The sequence below is a fragment of the Ursus arctos genome, unplaced genomic scaffold (assembly GCF_023065955.2).
Source record: "Ursus arctos isolate Adak ecotype North America unplaced genomic scaffold, UrsArc2.0 scaffold_17, whole genome shotgun sequence".
In the NCBI taxonomy this organism is placed as follows: domain Eukaryota; kingdom Metazoa; phylum Chordata; class Mammalia; order Carnivora; family Ursidae; genus Ursus; species Ursus arctos.
In genome coordinates, this window is record NW_026622841.1 from 22,725,175 (window position 1) to 22,745,851 (window position 20,677).

The 20,677-nt window shown below is 36.2% G+C and overlaps 1 protein-coding gene across 5 annotated transcripts in view; it reads right to left on the bottom strand.

The window, feature by feature from the left end:
• Positions 1-258: 258 nt before the first annotated feature.
• Positions 259-20,677, bottom strand: part of SMAD4 (SMAD family member 4) — a 99,813-nt gene continuing 79,394 nt past the window's right edge. For 4 of the 5 annotated variants that reach the window (XM_026496331.4, XM_026496330.4, XM_026496332.4 and 1 more), the window contains 4 exons: positions 19,418-19,601; positions 18,138-18,306; positions 8,328-8,466; positions 259-6,842 (listed from right to left, as the gene is read on the bottom strand). In XM_026496331.4, the coding sequence (XP_026352116.1) occupies positions 6,631-6,842; positions 8,328-8,466; positions 18,138-18,306; positions 19,418-19,601 (704 nt within the window). In that variant the 3' untranslated portion in view covers positions 259-6,630. Of the gene's footprint in view, positions 6,843-7,691; positions 7,805-8,327; positions 8,467-18,137; positions 18,307-19,417; positions 19,602-20,677 lie in introns of those variants that run through there. The other variant, XM_048218434.2, reaches the window with a different exon arrangement.

The window sequence follows — 20,677 nt, forward strand, 5'->3', positions numbered from 1 at the left end:
TCTTGGTTCTTATAATCCTTTAGTATCCATCTCTTCTCCAACCACCATCTCTCTACCCTGTCTTCCTTTTAGAAATGAGAAAAGAAAGGGGACTGTTCTTCCATGGTCATATCTCAAATGCTGTATTTTCCATTTCAGTGGTCACAAAGCAGTGAAGGAAACTGTTGTCCTCAAGTCTGAGAATTCTCTAAGTGATTAGGAACTCTTTCCAGATTCAAGACATCCACAAGCTTAAGAAAAAGAATGAGCACATAATGATTTAATTGGCTTTCTCTTTTAATCAAAAACATACTTTGTTACAGAGTTCTCAGGAAAGGTTCAACTATTTTTTAGCCACAGACTTCAACCAGGCAAAAGTATACAGAAAGCCACAAAGGAACTACCGGAGCTTTAGCTGACCAGTTTTCCCAAAAGCAGAAGCTAAGTGTGGCTCTTCTCTGGGTTTTGGCATAGCTGCATTATGCTGATTTTAGGGGAGGAGACAGAATTGGGAAATACCACCACCAAATCGGTCCCCAACCCCCCAGTCACTTCCTCCAAATGGCTCTACAGCCCACCAGGTTTGCATCATCTACAAGCATTCATGCTGTTCCCTTAGGTCACATGCCCAAGGCATTGGCCAGAACCCCATACTTGGAGGAAGTTTCTCAACTCTGTTTAGCCTTTTAACCAATCCAAGCCCATGAGTCCTTCTATCAATGACAAGCAGCCATGGCAACAGCAGTTGGTTTCATTCCTTCCTCTCCAGCTAGCACAGAGCTGGTCTCTACCAGGACTCCCCAACCCCCCCGCCTTGACCCACTCCCAAGGAAAGATCTCAAGGTCCTTGAAAAAGCCAAGTTCATTAATTATACTTATCTAAGAATAGGCTGGAAAAGTACTCTGAAAGAACACTCCACCCAAAAGTCTTCTAATCAAAATGGACCTAAAAAGAGCCAAGAATAAAGTGAATGATCACCACTGGTATTGTTTTCTTCTATCATATGAACCATTTTAACTAATGCGATTCAGAGGAATTTCCCTGTTTTGAACATGAAAGAGATGAGAAACCAAAGACCAGAAGTAATGACCTATAATATCATTAGGCATTTACAGTTAAGTTTTCAATTCATTTTAGTCGGAAAAAAAATTACCAGCACACAGCACTTAAGAGGATGGTGTCACACACATACCTACCCAAAAGGTGGAATGCCATGACTCAAAAAGAGCCTTAAGAAACCTTTAATAGAGATGATGGGAAAATAAAATGAAGGTTTTTTCCCCTCCTCTCAGTTTGTTTTTTTTGTTTTTTAAGTATTTATTGCAGCCCCCAAGATGGTGCTAGGCCTTTGGTTAAATTTAAGTCTCAAGGACATATTATGTAACTTCTTGTCCATAGGAGAATAGTAATAAAATATCAAGCCTAATCTCATTTGAATAACATGGAAATAAGTAAAAAGCCCCCTCAAACAGCAGAGCCAAAGTAAGGAAGAAATCAAAACCTGCTGCAAGGTAGGCAAGGTCACTTAAATTTCAGAGCTGGAAGAACACATCTAATCCAACTCCGTCATTTTACAGATGAGGCAACTGAGGCCCAGATAAGGTAAATGACCTGCCCAAGGTCACACATCAGATTAGTGGCAGAGTGCAATGCAAGCCAGAGCGTACCTGGTGCCAACCCAGAGCCACTAGTTTCAGGATGAACAAGAACACGGGCTCTGAGATCTACTGAGAAAACTATCCACATCAATAGAGAGAAATGATTGTCTCCACCTCGGTCCTTCCTATGAGAGAGAGAGAGAGAGGAAGGAGAGAGGAACGAAGGAAGGAAGGGAGGGAGAGAGGGAGGAAGGAAAAAGGGAGGGAGGGAGGGAGGAATAGGTTCATTCATTCATTCAAGTCTGATGTTAAAATCCCTGAAAACATCCGCAATTACTTTAGCTATTCCTTGGGGCAGGATATCAGACCCTCAATTCTCATAAAGGCACCTATAGGTCAAAAATATCTGTAGAGGAGGAAAGCCAGAAGATAGGGCTCAAAGGGGATGTCCAAGCAAACAAAAATAACCCTCTCACTTCCCAAGTTTATTTTTTGTTGTTGTTTGGGTTTTTTTGCTGGTATCCTCTAGGCAACAGTACTGCTCTGACTACTGAAGCTAATTTAGTGAGTCTTATGACCCCAGTTTTTGTATGAGCAGCACTGAGGTGGAAGCAACAAAACCTTTCAAAATCTTTCAAAGGGGGAAAATATGAATATGACCCACTTCTCCCTACCTCAACTACCTGAAACTCAGCAAAGAATCAGGAAACATTCTAAGCAGTCAAACCGATGTCAGACACCAAAGCACTGAAGGCCTTTTCAATACTTTACAGGAAAGTTTCTTGGGACCTGTCCCAGTTTCTCCTTGTGTTTTAAAGGTAGTTCTAATAAGTCTAGTTATCTGGTTTTCTTGCCCAAGCAGTTGGAAAAATGAATCAGAAAGGAAGAAACTCCTAAGGGGAGGTACACACAAAGTGGTCTGTCAGAAGGGGAGAATACTGGAGGGTATGTGTGTAAAAAAAAAGTAAACATTCGAAACCATAGCAGTCTACGACCATTTAGTTTATCAAGCCAAAACCTTAGCAGCCCCAGACACCTACAAAGACAGTTAGGCACAAAAGAAACATGCCTCGTATGTTCTCTGATATACATATTAAATAACTCTATCTGAAAAAAAAATGGCTAAAATAAAAAAGGTTTACTGCTTAAATAAGGCAAGTCTGAATAATGCAGAAAATTCCATTCCACAGTGACAGCAGATAAACAAGATACACAACGCAGCAGCACTGGGACAGGTGCTAGGGACAAGACCGAGCCAAGGATGCTTCTATGAATGCAACCACTAACCATATACATCCTTCCTGATACATCTTAGGAGAAATTAGCTAGTTGTCAGGAAAAAAAAAAAAAAGGAAAGCCTTGCACAAGAGTCTCAGAGCCCATCTTCTATAATCTTTGCAAAGAAGAATTTAAGCAACTATTTACAAAGAGCTACCTGCGATAATATGAGGTCAGCCTTTAGAAAGAAAAGAAAAAAATTAAGCCATTTCTTTCCCTCTAAACCCTTCTCAGAGAGTTACTGTAAAGACCAAGTGAAATAGTGTAATGAAGAGCTTTGAAAACTGAAAAAAAAAAAAAAAGGATTTCTTCATGTTATTATTGTCTGCTAGTCTTAGCCCAGCCCCATCTATTAAAAGTTGTTAGGTGGTTTTACAGGTAATTGCTTTCACATACTCATTTACCTCAATAACCTAAAATCCATCATCTTCCCAATCTGCTATCATAAAATAAAATGCCAGTAAAATGACTTAACGATGAAGGGAGCAAACTATAGAAAACTATCAACAAAAAGGATTTTGCCCTGTACTCAGAATAAACCTGCTGCTTCCAAAAGGCTCTAAAAAAGATCTGAACTAATCTAATTTTGCATAATAGATAGTAACTATTAACCAGTTACCACCAAACCAGGAATAGAAATATTTCACCTCCATAGATGCGTAAGGAGCACCATGGGAAAATGTAAAATTTCCCTTCTCCAGATGGGCATAGTCAAAAAGATAACTGTAATAAACTTTTAAAGTAAGATGTCTATCATCTGGAAGAGAGAGCATTTTATTTTGCCTTCAAAATTTCTATTACAAATATCCCCCTTTACACCGCACCCTTCCCCACAAAAATGGATTTTTAACTTTGAAATACAACACAGCTAATATGTCTTCAGTTTACTGGGATAATTCGAGTATGGTAATCCTTAAGCTAACCACCCAGCCTGTAAACCTATGATGATTACAGGAGGAATGGGATAGGAGACCTACTTAGTGGGTAGGTCGATACAAATGAGCCGTGCTTCTAGAAAAACAAGATTATATGGCAGTGATTTATTATCATTATCTTTGTATACCAGGGGTAGCATACTATAAAAAATGAGATAGGCTATATCCCATAAAACAATCTACTCCCTGGAAAATAAAGGCAACACCATTAAGGATTCCCTTTGATAACGCACTGAAAGGCACTGGACCAAAGTCGAATGGCCTCGTACTGGATTATAAAGGTACTTGGTTCAACTCTCACTCAGCTTTCAATGAAATTCAACATTTTGAGATATGAAATAGCTAGAGAAAATCTACCCAGAACCATATCTTCACAATAATCAGATTCTGAGAACTGCGGAAACTATCCTACCCTGAAGTAGCCATAAAATGTTAAACCTAGTGATTCTTGAGTCTTACTCATCAAAGATGACTACCTCTAAGAAATGGAAATACTGTTTAAAACTGTGTTCTCAAAAGCATGTGACTGACTCTAGGTACAAATATAAAGCAATTAATAACTAGAAGTATTCCTACGTACGGGTAGTAACATTATGGCTCTTAGCAGAAAGAAACCAAGACAGGTGGCTTGGCTTCAAAGATAGACTTCTTAGCAAATATTTTCCACATACTTTCCCCAGATGATTAAACATGAAACCTTCCTCAAAGGAGAAAAGGAGGCAATGGATGATATCATAGCATGCTAATGATCCTAATCAAATAATCTTAATTTTTAAAAATCTCTCCCTTCACTCCTATTCTTCATTCACAGTAAAATAGACCTAAAGTCAGCAACTTCTAGAGAATGAAGGTATCTTTTTTAAAAAATTTGCCACTAAAACTTAAAATCGCCAAACGTTTATAGATTAAAATTAGGTCTTCAACAAAAGTATCTGTAAGTACTCAAGAGTTCAAATGAGCCAGGAGAGAAATCATTTTAAAACAAAAGACACGTAGCTCGGATCAAGATCTATATTTACATCACAGCAATAAGCAAACTCAGTGGTTTCCAGAATGGTCTTATGAACAAGACCTTCTCTGAGCAGGGACGTAGACGACTTACCCATTTGAGTCGACAGAAGGATGACTATTATGCATAGTGTTTCTCAAATCTCAAACTTGCAACACACCTTAAAGAATCTTATTACACTTAAGAAGGCCTTCCAAGCAAAAAGTAAAAGCATCTGAAAGATAACCCTTGGTTCACACTATTTATCCTGTAGACAACCTATTTATCTTGTAGACAACCTATTTATCTTGTAGACAATCAGGCCTATTTTGCTACAGTAAAATAAGAGCTAAAAACAAAAACAACCAATGCTACACTTGATACATATGTCCATGGGGAAGTCCTGGCAGAGCTGAGGGAAACCAAAGCTGCCGGATAGTACTGGCTGCTGCCTGTCATTTAGTAGAAGGTGTCTTGCTTCTGAGGTTGAACTCAAAAGTGCAAAAGAAAACAAAACTTTAAAAATCAAACCTAGAATTCAACTTTGTATGTTGAGATTCGGTTTTATTTATGCTACTAGCTAAGTAAAAAGCATACATATTGTGTCTGTGGTACAGTCAATACATTTGCAACTTTTCTACGTAAATTCTCTATACAAAGTCACTGCCAATTGATATGATCATTGATGGCAAAGGGCTTAGAATAACCAAAAGGTATAAAAAAGTTTGCAGTCTTGCCCCAAGATACAAAAACTGAATTTTAAACAATGTCATAACATACATGATTTAAACAGTATACGAAAAAAAAGTCACACATCAAATCAAGTACAAAAATATCCAAACTACCTATTATGAACTGTAATGTTTCCATTATTCTGCACAGTATTTAACATAGAATTTAGCAGTTTCCAAAATACTCAGTTTAAGCATTGCCACCTTTGCAGAACAGTGAGATATTCGGTGGAGTGACACTGCTTTTAGTGTTTTTAAAAATACAAAACCTTCCCTTATGAATTCATGAAGGAAAGAAATTCCTTTTCTAGGCTTCTTAGTGACCAACCTTGTGCCTAGAAATATAGAAGAATACATCAACTGTAAAACAGGGCAAAAGATTATTTCTTGATAAATAGTTATTCAACAGGGATAACAAATATAATTTTAAATGGTATTTATTTGTGGGGTAACTGTAAGGAATTCTCAATATACACACAGATTAGTGTTTTGCCTTGGCAAAAATAAAATTGAAGTTGCAAGACCATCTGAATTGAAATCGTCTTCACTAGTTTAACTTGCAAAAAAATATTTTGGATAAAAGGTTATAATACATTACTATCTTATTTTTTAAACACAGAGTGAAGTTGCTCTTGGTAAAATTAACTCACCCAAATGGCACAATATTTGGAGTAAAGTATGTTCAACAATAACAACTCGCACACAAAATAACATAGGTGAATTAACTTTGAGAACTTCTCTCCTTAAAAATCAGTAATATTGAATTTATCCTGTAGAATAATACACGTATCAATGTTCTGCATATAAAAGGCTCTAAGACATTTTAAAGGGCTAAATTTTCCAGCACTGGAATGATTCCTTCATACGTAACTGGTGATGATTTAATGTGTTTTTCCTGATCTTCAAGCTCTGAGCCATGCCTGAAAAGTTCTAAATAGGAAAAAAAAAATTGTTTTAATCCAGTTTCTGTCTGCTAGGAGCAAGGCAGCAAACACACTTTTCAACCCTTTATGAAAAGATAAAGCAGAACAAAAGTGAAATATATCTTCAGATTATAAACAGGATTGTATTTTAGAGTCCACCATCCTGACAATGTTAAGGGCCCCAACAGTGAAAGACCTCAGTCTAAAGGCTGTGGGTCAGCAATAGGCATGGTGTGAAGCACTTCATCTAAGAGCTGGAGGGCCCGGTGTAAGTGAATCTCGATCCAGCAAGGCGTTTCTTTGATGCTCTGTCTTGGGTAATCCGGTCCCCAGCCTTTCACGAAACTCATCCTGAGTATGCACAAGCGACGAAGGTCATCAACGCCAATGCCGGCAGCCGCCGACAAACCTAGCGGAGAAGATTTGGAAGACGTCAGAGGGACACAGGCTGGTATCTTCCATCCTCCCTACACCTTATTAATAAAGTGACCAGCTTTCTTTACTTCATGCTCCCCAGCATACAACTTCTCTGTCAAAGTGCCAAGAAGTACGTGGAGATCTACACTTTATCAACAAGGACTGAAAACTTTTGGTTAAGACAATTTACATTCCACACGAGTCTTCTAGCTACCAGCATTTATAAAGTAAGTTACCACAATCCACCAACACCCCACCTATTTTTCTCTTTAGAAGGAGAGGTGAAGGGAAAAAAAACCACGACTTGTTTTTAAGAGGTAGCACATGTCCACAGGTTGGTTCTAAGAACCTTACTGTCTGTCTGAACAGCCTCGTTCAAAGTAAGACCTGGGTAACAGTGAGACAGTTAACAGTCCTGGTTCCACTAAGACTTCTCAGATGACCCAGAGGATGTCTGTCTCTCAATTTCACAATGTCAGAGATACCGTGCAATTACTCAATGGGGGCAGTAGAGAAGAATGAGAAATTTAATAACTGTTCTGGATTCTTTAGTAAAAGCATGTTTATAACATCAAAACTGGTGAATTAATGGTTTGGATGCTCAAATTTTTTAAAAAGTCAAATTCTTTAAATGAGTATGTCTAATCTACCTCTACACTGTAAACTCCTGAACATAAGTCACAAAGGAGATTCTGCAGCTAATTTTCCAGTCAGAACATACAGTCATGTAGTCAATCTCCACTCATCAATGTCACAGTGAATCTACGGGGAGGAGTCTGCATGTGCTGTAGAGAAACCTGCAGGGCCACTGCAGCTTTCTTAGCCAGTGTGATTTGCTTACCACACTGAAGAGGTTAAGAACAGGGGTTGAATGAATCACTAGTTATGCCTTCAGACGTGGAAGATGGGTGCCACGTGTTTCCATCATAAAAGTCTATAGTCAGGAGTTTAACTCTGCAGTAAAAAATTCCCCATCAGTGTGAAACCTGGCACACAGTTCAATTTTACCCTAAAATTAAAAAAAAGTCTACAAGTTATCAAAATACCACCCTCGCTTAGTTTTCTCTCCATGCTTAGCATACTTAAAAAAAACGTGGAGAGATACCTAATTCTGAAATTGAAATATGCTTTCCTTCTAGAATAAAGCCAAGCACGTCAGTGATTACAACCCACCCTTGCTGGTGAGGCAAGAATTAAAAGCATCAACAGAAAAAACGGGAGATTGATCAATATAATCCAACAATAACCCCCTTTCTCCTTTATCCCATATTCCCTTTTTGATACAAAAAGAATGAAAACGGGGTCCTAGACAAAGGGCAACTATTACAGAAGTTTTTTAAAGTTCAAAAATGTTATTATCCCAGTAAAAAAAAAAATTTAGTTTTCTATTATTGCCTAAAGTAACTAATCAACCGAGTGAATCAAGATAGAATGCCAACTACTACACTTTAAGACAAAAAACCAAAAGCATACTTACTGATGGCTGGAGCTATTCCACCTACTGATCCGGGGCCGGGGATGTTTCCCGCCACGGCTGCTGCCTGCGCGGCGGCTGCGGCCTGCGCGGTGGCCGCCTGCTGCTGCATCTGACGGTGACACTGACGCAAGTCAAAGACCTTGAAACAAACAGTTTAAGTTCAATGCTAGGAATCCATCAGAAACGATGCCACCACATATCAAAAATCAACGCACAATTTATGTAAAATTCATAGCTCCACGCTCTAAGAAAAGAATTAATTTAAAAATCTAAGTTTTTATGTAGATTCTACTAGTGGTTAGAGAGAAGGGCACTGGAGGCTCAGCAGAAGGTGCATTTCACTATCAGGAGAGTTCTGGCTGCCACACGCCTCTACAGCCTTTGTCTAGTTCAGTGCGGGTCAGTCACTGTCCCTGTGAACGGCCCCCCATAACCGAATTGCTAAGACTGCTCTTTAGGCTGTATTGATGGTCTTGGTCACATGGCCAACTTGTTTATCATTCTAGCTATTTCGAGGAGTGTAATAAATGGCACTGTCACTATTTAAGAAAGCTTCTATATTTTTTAGAGATGTATACTTTAGTACATAGGAGCAAAATAACATGATTATCTAGGATTTGTTTTAAAATACTCAAGAAATAGGGGCACCTGGGTGGTTCAGTCGGTTAAACGTCCAACTCTTGGTTTCTGCTCGGGTCACGATCTCAGGGTTCTGAGATCAAGCCCCATGTTGGGCTCCATGATCAGTGTGGAGTCTGCCTGTCCCTCTCCCTCTGCTCCTCCCTGCACGGCCCCCACCCCCCGCTCTCTGTCTCATAAATAAAATTTTTTAAATACTTAAATACTTAAGAAAAAAGGATAGATCGAACAAATGTAAAATCTTAACAACTACTGAATCTCAGTGATGGGTACAAAGGATTTCATTAAACTAGTTTCTCTACTCTTCTGTATGTTGAAAAACGCTCATAATTTTAAAAAGTAGTTTAGCTTTGAATCCTATCACTAATATCTGCTAATTACATGGGCTAAGTTTCTTAACCTCTCTGGAGCCTCAATTTTCTTATCTATAAAATGGGAGTGCTAAGTGTACATGCTTTTTCAGAGTTGTGGTAAACTTAGCATAATACACAGTAAGCTGTCAATAAATGTTACCTAATATTTTGGTTTTGGCCTCCCCTGAACCATTTACCTTTCAGGACGAGTTAAGGAGTTCATAAGTAATTTCAGGGTTGTTTACCAGCCACACCAAAGGATGGTATACTGAGGAAGGGGTTGCAACTTTTATCCTTATCCTCACAAAAGTACTGACATGCTCTTTAAGTAAGCAACAAGTTATGAATGATAAATCATACCAAAAAACAACTTCCTAAAACAATGTATTTGCTTATATTTACTTTCTTAAAAAGCACTGAAAGGGGTTTCTGGGTGGCACAGTCAGTAAACTGTCCAACCTTTGCTTTTGGTTCAGGCTGTGATCTTGGGGTCGTGAGATGGAGCCCCGGTGTGAGGCTCCATGCTCAGTGGAGAGTCTGCTTGAGATTCTGTCTCCCTCTCCCTCTGCCCCTCCCACTCATGCTCTCTCTGTCTCTAAAAAAATAAATAAATAAATCTTTTTTTAAAAGCACTGAAAGATTAACAAGCAGAGTGGTCATCTACAGAAGCCGTGGGAAAGGAAACAAGGACAGAGTAGAAACAGGCTGCTCAATGCAAACTTTTTATACTATTTTAATTTTTGAACCATGTGACTATATTCCTTATTCAGAGAGTACATTAAATTTTTAAAAATCCTCTTAGTATGCACAAAACCCAATATGAACAAGCATAATTATCCTTGACCCCTCCCCCAAAAAAAGAAGAAGAAAAAAAAATCAAAGAATGCATAATATACTACTTTATCAGATAAACAACAAGTCTGGAACCCAAACCACTAATTTTCAGATGCCTTAAAAAAGAAATTCTGATTCTTTAATCATGGTATTTGGTATTAAGAAGAACACAGAACTCTCCTCTCTAAATTGCAAATTATATTTCTATTTACTTATTTCTCTATTCAACGTCAATCTTCTAGCATCAATGAAGGACAAAACTTAGACTATCTCCTTCTCTGAAGAAGTATGACTTTGTCAAATATATAGGTATTACCCAGACAAACTATACTTCTAAAAGACTGCAGGATAGAAAGCATGAGAGTCAGGTCTGATAATCAGAAATCTCACAATGCCCAGAACAGGAACCACTATTTTTTCAAGATTTCCCAAGAGCCCATTAGATTCTGAATGTTTCCACTGGGCTATGACCTCTAAAAAGGCATTACCCCGCATAGCACAAAACAGGAACTCAAATATTTGAAAAGCCAAATCGTTCTAAAACCACTTTTTTTTAAAGAAGGAAATTAATAAACTTTATACTCTACAGCAGTTTTAGGTTCATGCTAAAACTGAGCAGAAAGTAAAGAGAGTTCTCTGTCCCCACTCAAGAACGTCCCCTGGCACAGTGATACATTTGTTATAATAATGAACCCATACGGACACATCATCACCCAAGGTCATAGTTTACATTAGGTTTCACTCTTGGTTTTATACATATATCCAACACTGTAGTACCGTAAACAGTAGTGTCAATGCCCTAAAGATCCTCTGTGCTCTGCCTATTTATCCTTCCCTCCTTGCTTATCCCTGGAAACCACTGATCTTACTGTCTCCAGAGTTTTGCCTTTCCCAGAATGTCACATAGTTGAAATCATACAGTATGTAGCCTTTTCAGACTGGCTTCACTGAGTAATATGCATATAAGGGTCTTGTATGTCTTTTCATGGCTTGGTAGCTCGTATCTTCTCCATGCTGAACAACTTTCCACTGTGTGGATGTACATAATTTATTTATCCATTCACCTACTGGAGAACATCTTGGTTGTTTCCAAATTTTGGTAATTATTGTCAATTAAAGCTGCTATAAACATCCTTGTGCAGGTTTCTGTGTAGACGTAAGTTTTTAATTTATTTGGGTAAATATCAAGGAATGTGATTATTGGTTGATATGGTAAGAGTATATGTTTAGCTATGTAAGAAGCTACCAACTGTATTCCAAAGTGGCTGTACCATTATGCATTCCCACCAACAATAAATCCAACTCTCTGTTGCTCCACATCCTTGCCAGCATTTGGGCTGTCAGGGTTTTAGATTGGCCATTCTACTCAGTATATAAGGGTATGTCATTGTTCTAATTTGCAGTTCCCTAATAACATATGATGTCCAACATCTTTTTATATGCTTACTTGCTATCTGTGTATCTTCTTCAGTGAGGTATCTCTTCAGGTCTTTTGCATTTTTTAAATCAAATTGTTTTCTTATTGCTGAGTTTTAAAGTTTCCTATATTTTAGATAACAATCCTTTATTAGGTGTGTCTTTTGCAAATATTTTCTCCCAGTCTGTGACTTACATTATTTTCTTGACAGCTTTTCATAGTTTTTAATTTTAATGAAGTGCAGCCTATCAACTGTTTTTCATGGATTGTACCCTTGGTATCTTCTCTAAAGTCACTGCCCCACCCAAGGTCATCCAGGTTTTCTCCAACGTTCTCTTCTAGGAGTTTTCTAATTTTGTGTTTTACATTTGGGTCTTTACAACCACTTAAAAAAAATTGTTTTAACTATCATTAATGAAGTAGTACCTATATAATCTATCTGGGAACAGGGAATATAACTTACTTATAAATTCCTAGGGTTCAAATACGTTCTCAACATACCCCCAACTCCCCACCATGAATCATTAAAAATAACCAATAAATCTTCACACACAGATTCCTTACAATATGTTGTAAATAATCACAATTATGAATGTCTTAGCCTAAATCTATGCTAAACGCCAGCCATGCATTATTATAGGTAGCCACAAAAATAAAATTTCAAAATATTATGACTTTTACCTGCAGATGTAGAAATGATTCATTAAGCACCTCAGCAAATCCTTCCACAGTGGAAATTAAAGCATTCAAACCAGAAAACTTATAATTACTGGCTATACTGCTAAGTGAAACCTGGGGTGCTTCTCTATACTATGTCTGATCCATTAAACCATAATATTTTTATCTATTATACTGGATGGCAAAATTAACGCTATCATTGAAATGCAATCATCTTCCTTTCAGAATCTGACTGAGTTGTTAGTAAAGACAATTCAAAGGAACCAAAGGTTTAAATATCCTTTTGGGATCAGATCCAAAAGATAAATAGATAGACAGACAGATAGATAGATTTCTTCCTTTTTTTTTTTTTTTTGTTAAAGATTTTATTTATTTATTTGAGAGAGAGGTAGAACATGAGAGGGAGAGGGATAAGCAGATTCCATACTGAGCCCAAAGCCCAACCATGGGGCTCGATCCCAGGACCCTGAGATCATGACCTGAGCTGAAGGCAGACACTTAACTAGGCCACCCAGGCACTTCCCAAAAGATATTTCTGATCACCATTCCTGACTTAATCATTTTCATTCATTTAAGCATGTTTCCTATGGTTACTCTCAATTAAGTTTATTACAAACCTATTACTGAACACAGGCGAGTGTCTTATAAAGCTCAATGTGAACATCTTCAAGACACTGCCTTTCAAACAGGACTCAAAATTTTGGCATTTTTCACATATAAGGCTTAATTACAGTACTCTCAGTTTAAATCAACACCAAGAACTGGTAACCCAGAAGGAGAAACAGATAACTGTGTTGGTATATTGGGCATCTGAACATAAGACTGCATTAAGAATCTGCTAAGTTACTGGACCTGGAGGTAAGAATCAAAATATATGGTAACTGAGAATCAACTTAAGCTGAGATTATAGTAACCTTCAACCTAGGCCACCTGTGGTTTAGAAGCATCCCCTAACACATATGTGTACAAAAACAAACCCAACTCAACAGCATCAGAAAAATGCAAATCAAAAACCACCACAATGAGACAACACCTCACACCATGATGGCTAACACCAAAAAGACATAATAACAAGTGTTGATGAGACTGTAGAGAAACTGAAACCTTCCCATACTGCTGATGAGAATGTAAAATGGTTAAGCCACTTTGGAAAACAGTCTGGCAGTCCCTCAAAATGCCACAATGTTACCTTATAATCCAGCAATTCCACTCCTAGGTATATATCCAGAAGAAATGAAGACATACATTCACATAGAAACTTGTACACACTAATATTCATAGTAGTATTATTCATAATATAGCCAAAAAGTGGAAACTTGTATCTATCAAATGATGAATGGATAATAAACAAGATGTGGTATATGGAATATTATTCCGCCATAAAAAGAATGAAGTACAGATATATGCTATGTGGAAGAAGTGTGAAAACATGCCCAGTGAAAGAAGTCACAGAAGACCACACTATATGAATTCATTTACACAAAATGTTCTGAATAGGCAAATCTGTAGAGAGAAAAAGTAGATGAGTGGTTGTCTAACGCTGAGGGAAATGAGGGGTTGAAGAATGACAGTTAAAGGGTACACGGTTCCTTTCTAGAGTGATAAAATGTTTGAAATTGATTGTGATGATGGTTGCACAACTGTGAATACATTTTTAAAAATCACTGAATCGTACAATTTAAATGGGTGAATTACGTGGTATATGAATTATATCTCAATAAAGCTGTTAAAAAACCTGACTGCCAAGGAGTAAGCACCACAAAACAAAACAGATCTTACTTTTGAAAGCAAAACAAGGCCACCTAGAATTCAAACCTTTGCTTCATGTAAAGCTATAAAATGCCATTCATTAGATCAGATTTTCATGAATGTAAGAGGACTACGAATGTCATGAAAGATGAAAGGAAAAACATCAGCATCTTAGAAGAAATCCCCCCCACAATTTAGTTCTAGCTTCTTGGTTTATAAAATAAAAAGCATGGTTCTCCAAACCTTCGTTTTCTTCATTTTAATTAAGAAGAGAAAAATGTGTTTGTGTGCACATGTTTAGAGAGAGGTATATTTCCAACGTGTGGGCACTCCTTCCAGAGGTTTGTGTTATCTGAAATATAATTCACTCCAGTAATATTATCTCTGGTGGGAATATGACAATTTAAACAGCACTATACAGATCTTCAGTTACTACTGCCTAAAAAATTCAAATGTGAAGAAAATGCCAAAGGTTAAGACTTAGCGTATACTTGCATCTCTTTCTGGCTAGTGAGATTCTTCTGAACAACAATATGCTTGGTAAACAGAAATAATTCTTTTTAAACCTTAAACAGTTATTATGACAAAAATGGGATGTTGTTTTTCACTCCACTAAAATGTCCCACAAGACAGTTATTTATTGTTCATGGCAAAAGTCTGAGATTACTATAAAAATCTATCCATGACAATGTTTTATCAAGTGATGGTATGTCTCATACCTCAGGGGCTTTTCAAGAGCCATTTGTACCAAAATAGAGATGTTACATTTATTTGAAAATCCTAGAAATTACTTTACATATACAAGAGTCCACATTTTTAAAGCTCAAATGTTTTAAATATGACCCTACATCAAATAAATTCATAACTCCCATCTGACACACAGTAGATAATCAACACCATAGTTCTCTGTCCATTCACTGCAAATTACACAAGTAATCCAGAGATTTCCAAGTCAAGATGGATGAGTAGGTATGCATGAACAGCTTCTCTCTCTGCTATGAGCACAAAGGACAGAAAAACTATTACAAGTATATATCCTTTAAGCCAATAGTATAACTCACAAGGAAATACAAAGAGCAATCAATAGCCAAAACAATCCTGAGAAAGGACAAAGTTGGATCACACTTCCCAATTTCAAACCTTACCACAAAGCTACAGTAATCTAGTCAGAGTAGTACTGTCATAAGGATACAAACACACACACACTCACACACACGCACACACACACACACAGATCAATGAAATAGAATTGATAGCACAGAAGTAACCTTTATATTCAAGGTCAACTGAATTTCAACAAAGGTGTCAAGATAATTCATAAGGGAAAGAACAGTTTTCAACAAATGGTTGCCAGAACAACTGGATATTCTCATTCAAAAGAACAAAGCTGGATCCCTTCCTTACACTATACACACAAGTTAACTCAAAATGGAGCACAGACCTAAATTAAGGAGCTAAAACTATAAAACACTTAGAAGAAAACATCAAAGTAAATCTTCATGACCTTAGATTAGGCAATGGTTTCTTAGCTAAGTCACCAAAAGCAAAAGCAACCAAAGAATAGATAAGTTGGACTACATCAAAATTAAAAATTTTCGTGCTGCAAATCATACCATCAAGAAAGTGAAATGAAGGACAAGCCAAAGAATGGAAGAAAATATGCACAAATCATATATCTGATAAGGGACTGATACCCAAAATATATAAAAAGCTCTTACAACTCAATAATAAAATGACAAAAAAACCTAATGTAAAAATGGGCAAAAGATCTGGATAGATATTTCTCCAGAAAAGATATACAAATGGCTAATAAACACATGAAAAGATGTTCAGTATTATTAGCCATTAGGGCAAATTAAAACCACAATGAGATGCCACTTCACATCCACTAAGATAGCTAAAATAAAAAAGACAGATAATAAGAAGTGTTGATCAGAGTACAGAGAAACTGCAACTCTCATATATATATTGCTGGTGGAAATATAAGATGGCATATAGCCACTTGGGAAAACAGTATGGCAGTCCATCAAAATGTTCAACACAAAATCAACCTTATGATCCAGCAAATCCACTCCTACGTATACATACAAAAAAAGGAAAACAAACATCTACCTAAAATCCTGTACATGAATGTTCAGAGCAGCATTATTCATAATAGCCAAAAAGTGGAAATAATCCATGTGTCCACCTACTGATGATGGATAAACAAAATCTACAGTGGAAAGCAGGATCTAAAGACAGGAGGTACTTGGGGTACCAAGACCAAAAAAAGGTGTAGAGGTTAATAATCTGACTTCTTATAGTAATATGGAAAGAGACAATAGCCAGGCTCTCTGAGGGCTGCAACTGGGTACCTGCCCATGAATTAAGTGCTGGTAAAATACTTTGACAGCTAATTCGGAAATGCACCTAGGAATAAAATTCTTGCCCGTGGCAGAGATAAGCATCAGAAACCTATGTAATAGGAATTAGGCCCTGAGCATACCTGGGGATTGGAACTCAATTTCCTCATGGGACAAAATTCCTCTACCTCCTAAATATAAGAATTGGTTCTGAGATGTGGATCCCAGGGTGCCAGACTAAGGCAAAACTGCCCTATAGGGAGAAGCAATAACAGGGAGGAAAAAAATAAAAAATAAGATGAATTAATTCTCTTAAGACAAAATTGCCAACCAACATAAAATAGATTGCAAAGCATATAAGGAAATCCAACACCACTTACAAATAACAATAAAGCACAAATAACTAAAATTCCTTGTGGAAAAAATGGAAAATGCAAATGAAGATAATTCCACCTCCAAGAGAAAATTCCTGGTAAGACAATGTGTACATGATTCTAGACTTGTAGGTATATATATAAATGAATACAAATATCCTTGATATTATTTCTTTATAAAAATAAGATCACATTCTATATATTGTTTAATAATCAACACTTCGACATCATAAATATATCAATAAATGTATTTTAATATTTTATTGTTCTATACTATTCATTGTTCTAACAAATCAAAACTATAAAGATTCTCTATTGTCAAGACTTTCAACAGGGAATTACTGTTAATTTTGTTAGGTGTGATAAATAGCATTGTGATTATGTCTTTTAAAAATACTTACCAATTAGCAATTCACACAAGAGTATTTTGTGAGTGAACTAATATAATATTTGGAATTGGCTTTAAATTACTGGAGAAAACAGTACAGTGATAAACACAATACAGATTGATAAAATGCTGATGACTGTTGAAGCTGGATGGTGAGTACACGAGGGTTTGTTATTTTCCCTATACTTGACGTATTTGAAAGTTTCATTTTAAAAAAAGATCCCTATATCCTTTTTAACTAACTGCAGTAACTGAAAATGAGATACTGGATTTGTTGTTGTGAGGCCATCAAGCAATTAATTCCATTTCTGTATATGCTGTTTGACTATATTATTTGTACGCTAAGCAATTTCCTGGGAATAAGTGATGGGTTACATTTAAATCCACTAATTTACAATGGCCAAACAATGAAGATGCTTAGGATGACTGTAAAAAATCTGAAATTAAAAATATATTTAGGCTTTCTAATTCCAACTATCTTTCTTTCAAAAGCAGTGTATGTTATAAACTAAAATTGAAATGAGCTGAATAAATGATAAACACCTCAGGCTTAATATGCAAAATAATAAATAAAACTCATTTAATGCACAAAACACAACATTTAAAAACCTGGTACTGAAGAATTTTTCATTTCTCAGGTTCTTAATTTGAAAAGCTATTAATTTTAGAATTTCCCTCCATACAATCCTGAAGACTGGCTAAGATAAATTTCTAGAGTCTGATTTTTACCTATCATGTATCAAAGGAATACAAATTTGGAGATTTCACTCAATATTTTCAAGTGCCTGTGTTATTACTCTAAAACATTTAACAAATTTATTAATAAAACAATAGGGCATGAATGCAACCATAAAACTAGATATAGCAAATCATGTCAATAAATGCCCCAGGAAATGTGTTTTATACACAAACATAATTTCTGATTATTTAACACATAAGAAAGACATTTTTCTTCTCCTCCCATCTCCATCTCAATTCTTTAAACAACAAACAGAGCTTTCTAAGTCTAAAATGTTTGAGTAAAACTGCAACTAACCTTTATGTATGCACTTGGGTAGATCTTATGAACAGCATCTCCAGGTGCACGCCCAGCTTCTCTGTCTAAGTAGTAACTCTGCACAAAGACTGCATGGTCGCTAAGGCACCTGACCCAAACATCACCTTCACCTTTACATTCCAACTGTACACCTTTGCCTATGTGCAACCTTAGGAAGAAAAAGGGAATCACATTTTGTTTTGATAACTATTTAAGTTTTGGTTCAGATTATACAGCATACCAAATATTAAAATTTTTTTTAAAAATAAAAGATGTTATATAACACCATAACTGAAAGATACCCATTGTTAACATTTTTGTATATTTCTTTTTTTAATATCTCATTCATACATAATAATGATGAGCATATATATATATAACGCTTACTGTGTACCAAATATTTAATGTAAATTCTCACTTAACCTTCACAATTCAGTGAAGTAAATACTATTATTACCATTTTAAAAATGATGAAACTAAGGCATATAAAAGCTTACAGCTACACTGTCCAAAGCAACAGCTACTGGCTACATGTGCCCATTTAAATTACAAAATTCAGTTAATCACGTGAGTCATATACACAACTCAACAGCCATATTTTAATGTAGCCACCTATGACTACTGCAGTGAACAGCACAGGTATAAACTATTTCCTTCATCACAGAAAATTCTATCAGACAGCACTGGCTTAGAGAGTAAGTAATTTGCCAAAGTCACATAGCTAGTGATAGAGCTATGATTAAGCACACACACACTTCCTTAAAAATCTGAGATCATATAGTACCTAAAACTATGCATATTTTCCTGTAATATTTCATCTTAAGCATTTACATTCACTATATAAACTTTTAATCAACATTTTAATACATGAAAAAGTTCATCAAAATTTACTTAACCATTTCCCTTTTATTATCATTTCTCCAACATTATAAACAATACTTGCGGAAACATGTCCTCACTTTATGTTATTTCCTCTCAATAGATTTGTAGAAATAATATACGATAAGAGGAAATACAAACCTGTTTCAAACTGGATACCAAAAGGTCTCGTTTACTATTCAAAACATAGAAACGTCACTAACTTAAACAAAAGACCATTTTTACCATATTTAAAATAACAAAACATCTATAATTACAATGCAATGCTTACAAATTCTGAATTTTCAAGATGACCTTTATCTATATTCAAAATCTTATAAATCTACATTGAAAAACGTACCTTCGAATAAATGACAATGTACTATGTTCAAGTTTTAAAATAACTACACAATCAACAATACCTTGCTCTCTCAATGGCTTCTGTCCTGTGAACATTGGAGAGTTGACCCAAGCAAAAGCGATCTCCTCCAGAAGGGTCCACATATCCATCAACAGTAACAATAGGGCAGCTTGAAGGAACCTTAAATGTCTCTCCTACTTGAACATCCATTTCAAAGTAAGCGATGGAACACCAATACTCAGGAGCTACAGGAGGTAAAGAGGAGAGAACATCTACCCATGTAAGAAAGATATACGGCATTCATGTTCATCCCATTAAGACAAAGCTTTTCCTAAAAGAAACGGTGAAGGAAGGGGAAAGGCATCTGAAAAGCACCCAAAAGAATTTGATTAAAATGACAATGCATTAAAAAGTAGGCACTTCCATGTCTTCCATTTTTCAGCTCAGTACCTAAGCATTTTTGAAACTTCTAGTCATTTTTAAAATCTGAAAATTGGTTCTTACCTCAAAGAACTCAGCCAACTCGGAATTTAAAGAAGTAATCAGATTCTAAAATAAATTATCACCATGTTTCATTTGACTGCACATATTTTCTATATAGTCTGAACTTTTTTTTTTTAAAACACACTGACTCTAAGACATATTCCGGGGAAGTGTTCTTGAGTAATATCAATTTATGACATACTTTTATAGATTCCTAATTGAGAGAAAGGGTATAAGCAAGTCAGCCATCCTGGACTAGAGTCAAAGTTAATTACACTCCACTATACAGTTGCTGTGAACAAGAATTCTCAACTATCTCTTGGGTGAAAGGTCACTTGTCTGTATTTTTAGTGAAGTCGATTCATGTTAACTACTACAAGTTTAACTTTGCAGGCGTATTTAATGTATTCATTTGAACAACAATAAATGATTTAAAAAACTCTAAATGATCGGGGGGGGGGGAGGGCACTATTTGGTGTAGTTTGCAAATATGGTTGATCAAGTATTTCTAATTTTTGTTTGAATACAACTAGTTTTACAAAGAGATAACATACATGGAAATTATTTGGTTTTCCTTTTTTAACTAATTTAACAGATATATATAGAGAGAGTATCTAGGAATTATTCTAGGCACGACGTACACAGCGATAAAAATAAGATAGCTATTGTCCCTATTCTCGCAGAGATGCAGAGGCAGACAAATAAGGAAATAAATAAATAGGTGACTCCAGTAATGATAAACACTGTGAAGAAAATAAAATGGGGTGTGGGACAGAAAATGACTGGAAAGAATCCTTCAGACTAGATGGCAGGGGTACATCCTATCCAAAAAGGTGAA